Consider the following 6,573-nt stretch of genomic DNA (forward strand, 5'->3'; position numbering starts at 1 on the left):
TCATGTGTGCTGGTGTGGTTCAACACTTGGCATGGAGCATGTCCTCCCTGGGGAGGAGGCAGTGGAATGCCCTTCAGGGCTATGTCTGCTCCAGGCACCATTTGGAGTTTCCTGCTTTTCTCTGCTCTGTGAGCTCTATTGCTTGGCATCGAACTTTTACAAACTACAGTTTCCCACAGGAGAAGCATTTGCTGCCAGAGTGGAGGGTTTACCTTCTATTTTAAGTAAACATCCATGATTTTGTGGGAGCACTGCCCTCCACAGTAGGAGCTGCTGCCCCTACACTAGCAGCAGGAGACTGCTTTCCAGCTTCTGGTGTTTTTCACCACATTTTTTTTCCATGTCTTGTAGATTAAAATGGCAATAAGGAAAAAAACATTGCATAAGGAGAAGAGAAGGGATTTTTAAATTATAATTTATACTGTATTTTGTTGCAGGCTCTGAATTATCTAGATATCCCTGAAGCAAGTTTTTGGGGTTTTTTTACTATTACAATATGAAGTTACTTCTGCCATAGTAAACTAAGTGACATCCTTGTTTCGAGCCACACCTTCTCCTTTGGTCACACACAAAATTCCTGTTGTAAGACTTGTGCTCTTTGGGATAATATGTTAAAGCACTTGCCTTTATCACTTTAATGCTTTTTCTTTTTATTTTATCTCAAAATATATAGGCCTGATTGTGCAAGCTAATGCATTTTAATACTGTTCATTTCCCTTTTTTTCTTTTAACCTAAGTAATTTTAATTTGAGACAAACCAGATATACACAGAATTCCAATGGCAGTTGTTGAAAAACACGTATAGCTGTTTTTTGAATACTTTGTTTATCAAAGAGCTAACAGCCTGTGTTTTGTGTTCTCTTACCAGCTAATTGGTATGAAAACTGTGTCTCTACAGGTAATTTTACTATGTCAGGCTGTATTTCACACTGCAATTGCAGCCATATGAGGTATCTCCACACTATAATGGGTCTGCTTTATTCAGCAGTTCAATTTGTGTTGAGTACTGTAATTTACTGTAATTTTTCCTGCATATCTCAGCATTTGGAAGAGCCCTTTGAATCATCAGTTCTACAATGGTACCAGTATGCTCCCAGTGTTTACCTTCTTCCCATCAGTGAGTAACGGGGGAAGGAGAAGTGAGTCATCAAAGGCTGGAATATTTTTCCCATAAAAGCAAATATTCTTCATGTATCTGTGGATTTTGGACATTACCTTCTGCCAGACTGGGCAGGCTGCTCCCTTCTTGTGACCCTGTGCTATTCCTTCCCACCACCAACTCCACAACATCCAGGAGGTGGTTTAGGGAACTAGATCATAAGCAAGAAAATTAGCTTTACCAGAAATTTTCCTCTTGGTTTGCTTCCCAGAGAACTGCTCACCCACAAGTCAGGCGACTAATAGTGGTCATGTAAAAGAGGGAGAAGGTTCAGAGTTTATGTACCCTAATGTTGAATTGTCCAGTGCCTAAACTCAGCATGGGGAATATTTAAAAGTGGGAGGTAGACTTCAGTGTCATTTACATTATTTACATTTTTGGAAAGGATTACCATTATTTTTACTTACTATATTAGACTATTCCTCTGTTTACTTAATACTGCAGACTACAACATTTACTATTGCATTTGCAGTGGGTTTATAATGATAAATAGTAGTAATAATAATAAATAATAAACACAGACTACCCATTTAAAAACCATCACTACAGGTTTTAATTTTTTTTATGTTAATGATTAACAAAATAGCTGGAACAAGAAACTCATGCTACCTGAGGCCCAAACAGAGCTGGCTCTTAAAAGTGAGAATGGCTGATCACTACTCAAAGTTTAATGTGGGAATTAAGTGTCTCATTCCCAGCCATCACAGAGCAGGCCTTGTCAGAAAATTGTTCCATTATTCTGAAAGCCTGGTTTTGTTATGTGGGAGCTTATGAGGAAGTTGGAAAACTTGGTCACATATACAGGGTTTTTCACCAAAAAATTAGTCTGCCCTTCTTGAAAGCAAGCAAAATTACACCAGAAAATCCTCTGTCTTCTCTGCTCTCTGAGAATAAACCCTGAGAGCTCCAATTTGAAACACTGCCCCCAGTCAGTATTTAATAGGAGGCCTCAGGGGAACACCGTGACGCTCCCCTATAAAGTGGTGTTTTCCTTGAGACCTTAGGCAGGTAAGGCTAAAAGAGACCAAGTACCTGAGGTTATGCTTTTAATGCAGATCCCTATCCTCCTGTCTACTTCATGTGAGAGAAGGCATCACTTATCTTCAGGGCACTAAACTCATGGGTTTGTTGGATCCCTACTGCATTAGGAAAAGCTCAAAGTAAAATTTTCTTTGTAAATATCTCTAGAGGACTACAGATTTTTGGAAAATACCTCATAGTGTATTTTAAGGTAGATGTCATTTTCATGAGGCCTCCTAAAAGTAAAACATGCCTAAGATTCGTCGGGTTTAGGGTTTTATCTTTAATTTGAATCTTCTTAGATAGTCTCTTTATTTACAGCAAACCAGATTTTAGGATAAAGTCTAGAAAAATGTCTTTTGGTTTTGTCTTTTATCCTCATTGCTTGCCAGTTGGGATATAAGTGGGAAGAATGATCTAATTTCCAATATAACCTCCACTTAAGGAGAGGAATATCTTCCAAAGAAGAGAATGGTGTTGGTTTGGTTGTGTCTGATGAAGAAGAGGAATGGACGGTCAGCTCTGAACTCACAAGTTTCTGGACAGCACAGAGGCATTGCAAGGAGCCCCATGGAACAACCTGCCTCAGTGCCCTCTTCATTGACTTCCACAATTGTCTTCTGGATGGCCTTGGACACAACCAAGCCACCTTTCATAGAGATTCCCGACAAATCAGCTTTTCCCCAGTCAAAAACATTCATTACTCCCATCTCCTGGAGAGTGTTGTTGAGAACATAACTTTCCTCCATCTTGAACTGGGGCAGGTACACCTTCACTCTCAGCGGTTGCATCGTAGACGAGCTGGTCCATTCTGCCAGTTTTTCGTAGGTGAGGGCACATTCAAGCTGTAAGGTGGTATTGGGAGTAATGAGTGGCACCATAATCAATGCAAGGAAAGGAAATTCAGTTTTTCCCACTTGTCTTCTGACCATACTGGAGCAATGCTAAAGCATTGCTCTCTATATATGCCACTAGAGAGAAAATGAAGTGTTACCTGTTCTAGGCCAGTAAAGTCCTCACAGTCATCTTCAGGAAGAAGAATGAACATGCTCAGTTCATTATTGAAGTACTGGAGCTCTAGGACTTTTGTTTTCAGTTCCTCTACAATGGCCATGTTAAAATATCCTTCTTGAAACATCATCTGCACTTTCCTTCTCTCGTTCTGGAACGCGTGAAACATATTAAACGGAAAATACAGAAATTATCACCCTGGTTTTAATTGGTTTCGGCCCTGAGCTTAGAGTTCAGCTCAAAAGCATTATTTAAACTGTTCATGGGTTTAATATACTTGTAGCATTGATATGTTCCTCTCTGTAGTCCCAATGAAGTTATCCATTTTAGAAGCATAAAAATTACATTTCCCTTTCTAATGGTGCCAAATTACGTTACTGACAACTTCCTCATTGCATCTTTCTTTTTTCTGCTGTGTCAGATGAGGAAACTGATACATCTTATGCAACCATAAATTAAATTCGTCATGAATAATGTATACATTCCCCTGAGATAATTTGTCTTTAATACTTTTTTCCCTGAAAGCACACACTGTTCTGTTCATAAATAGTAGCAGAGAAGCAGAATTGTCTCTTTCAATCTCAAGAGCAGACTATTTTTGAAATAGCACCCTTAGTTGCAAAATCCCCAACAAAGTTAGTGCATGAGCTCAGTGGAATTGGTCCAACAAGGATCTCAGCTGCACAAGAACTTCTGATGTGAATTGGTTCAAACATTTTCATATTTGGTTAGGAAAACAGAGAGAAATACAGTCTTCTGTTGTTCTCACTTAAGACCACTGTTTTGTCTTGGATAAAAGAGAGGAGAAAAGCCCCCATCTGTTACTATATGAGACAGACATCTGACCTCCATCCCCCAGCTGCTTCAGTTTCTGCCCACACTGTACCTTGTTCAGGTGGAAATATGCTTCCTTAGTGTCTTCTTTCTTAAATTCTACTGCCCACTTTCCTTTAAAATATATAGCATTGACCAGGACAAGTACAGTAGAGGGATCAATAAAACCAGTAGCAAATAGGTCTTTGATTTTACCTTTAAAAATAATGAATTAAGATTAATTATTACTTTGTTCCGGCAATCAGCTGACTTTGACTATTTATAGCTATTTCTTTTAAATTGACAAGTGGTATAATGCTGTCAGACAAATGACAAGTATTTATGTACAGCTTTGGAACCAAAGAAGTCAAGGCATTTTTGTTCTCCTTACTACATTTATTTTCTGTTGAAAAGAAAAAATTAAAGTGCAGGTGTTTAATATAGAAAAATCTTGCTATCTTTGGAAAAAAATTAGAGAGTAATATTCGTAAGTGGTTCAATTGCAAACCAAAAAACCTGTCAATTTTTTCTTTACCTTTTGTTTCAGTTTCAACCCAGAAGTTAATTTTGTCTCTGACTTCTTCTTCAGTGTATTTAAAATTTACTGGTTCCAGTTCTGCTCGATAGAATTTCTTTGTGGAATCCAAGTATTGCTGGAAAGTACAAATTGCAGAGTTTTTTGCAATGTTATCATTTTTATAAGATAGATAATTTCATGGCTTCAGGATAGTTCCATGTAGTAGATCAGCAAGAAAGAAATTGGTAAAAAAGGCATTTGTCCCTTTGTGCTTCATGATGGAAAACATTCTGCTGAGCTCCTCACTCCTAGGAGCTGTTACAAGGGAGACCACAGTCCCTTACCTGAAAGAATGGATAAGTAATTTCTCCAAAGAGCCTGTTGGCAATGGTGAGACAACAGCCTGGTCCAGGTTCACTGACTTCAGCCAACAGAGCCTGGAACTGGGAATGGACTCCTTCATCTTCTTCACACTTCAAACAGGAAAACAGATGTTTCGTGGTAGGCTTGAGCTTTCCTATGCAAAGTTGGACCTGAGGGTGAATTGCAGCCTCTCTGCATGAGAAACCCTACTCCACCCAGCTGACTCAGGCACTGGAATAAATGCACCAGGACACCACCTCCTACTCCCCCTGTGCCACACGTACAGAATGACAAAACAGGTCCCCTTCTGGCTCCTCACCTCCAAACCACACTGTATCCTACAGTGATGTCCCTGTGCACACTAAGTAAAAGGCTGCTGGCTTAGAGACTGGGAGAAGCAAGCTCCAAGATGCCTTTGGCGTGCTCTCTAGACAAACCTTTGCAGGTGGCAATTGAATCACTTATCCCATTTTAGATTGGCCCTGCTGTTTTGGTTAGAAACCCATAATGAGAAGGCTCAGCTGTTGAAATGTGTGATCTCACAAGGCCCCTTAAATAACTAATAAAGGAAGAGTAATAAGCAGATCAGCAAATCTAGATGGAGAGGCTGATCAGCCCTGCTGTGCTTTCTGATTAAGTGATTGTCTTCAAGGAAAAGGGCTGACAAACTGGCTCCTGTTGGTTCAGCTCAGAGCTGCAATTGTGTCTTACCTGCTCAGAAGGGTATCTGTTTTCCTGTCTCGTACTGCTCAAAACTTCTCTGAAATGAAAGACCTGCAATGTAAATGTTGGGTGAATGCAGATGAGTGAAGATACTTCAAAGCTAAAGCAGTGTTGCAAGCCTATCCCAAAACACAGCCAGACTCAGGCCCTGCAGAAAGGCCTCTTTGCTCTTTACCATAAAACCCTTGCAAGTGAACAAATAGTTCTAGGAGACGGTGAGTGCATGAAATCTTTGAAATCTTTCTACGTGAGCAAGGAGGCTTTGGGTGTCCAGAGAAGGCAAGAAACCACATTAAAGGTAGGGAACTCTTCTGAGCTCTGAGAGTGCAGGGATACCTCCAAAATGCTTTCTTTAGCACTGATGTATTCACTGAACAGTCAATTCAGTAATAATGTGTAGTCTGAAGAAATTTGGTATTAGGAACTGAATAATGTATTTTTAAAAGGGCTTTCTGTGTGCATCAGCCCTTTGGATGTTGAGGAACTGTATCAGATGGTACAATCAGCCTCTGCCAGCATTCCCTTTTCAGAACAAAGCCCTACCTTCTCAATCTGCTCAAGTGTGCTGCCCCTGGCTCCGAGGACAACCATTCCAAAGGCAGCTGACAGACTTAGTGGGGAGAAAAAGATGTTTTCATTTCTTTTTCTTTTGTTCAGCTCTCTGAAAAAGTCAAGACAGAACTTGGCATTGGCTGCACTGAGAGAGCACATTGTGGCACTGTGATCACCTGAAACAAGGGTAAAAACAACTTAGGTTTCTCATCTTTACACCTGCTATGTTTAGAAGCCCTGGTAAGGTTTTTGCAATAGCTTGGCTCAATTATTCAGTACTTTGTGGAAATTCCCTGTTCATTGCATTTGGGATTTCACAGTGAATCTGAAAACCAGCACCCTGAATAGCAGAAGAAACGCATTTACAGAAACAGTATTCTGAGTTGAGCTACTTCTCCAGCTCAAGAAATAGCTA

The 6,573-nt window shown here is 40.0% G+C and overlaps 1 protein-coding gene across 1 annotated transcript; it reads right to left on the minus strand.

Annotated features, from left to right (window-relative positions):
* Nucleotides 1-2,481: 2,481 nt before the first annotated feature.
* On the minus strand, nt 2,482-6,317 carry LOC134421223 (leukocyte elastase inhibitor A-like). The gene is made up of 7 exons (XM_063161879.1): nt 6,150-6,317; nt 5,595-5,657; nt 4,865-5,053; nt 4,539-4,656; nt 4,077-4,219; nt 3,174-3,341; nt 2,482-3,024 (listed from the first exon to the last, which is right to left on the minus strand). The coding sequence occupies exons 1-7, from the start codon at nt 6,315-6,317 to the stop codon at nt 2,620-2,622; spliced, it is 1,254 nt and encodes a 417-aa protein (XP_063017949.1). The 3' UTR covers nt 2,482-2,619.
* Nucleotides 6,318-6,573: the final 256 nt, after the last annotated feature.

Source organism: Melospiza melodia, chromosome 1 (genome assembly GCF_035770615.1).
Source record: "Melospiza melodia melodia isolate bMelMel2 chromosome 1, bMelMel2.pri, whole genome shotgun sequence".
Taxonomy (NCBI): Eukaryota; Metazoa; Chordata; class Aves; order Passeriformes; family Passerellidae; genus Melospiza; species Melospiza melodia.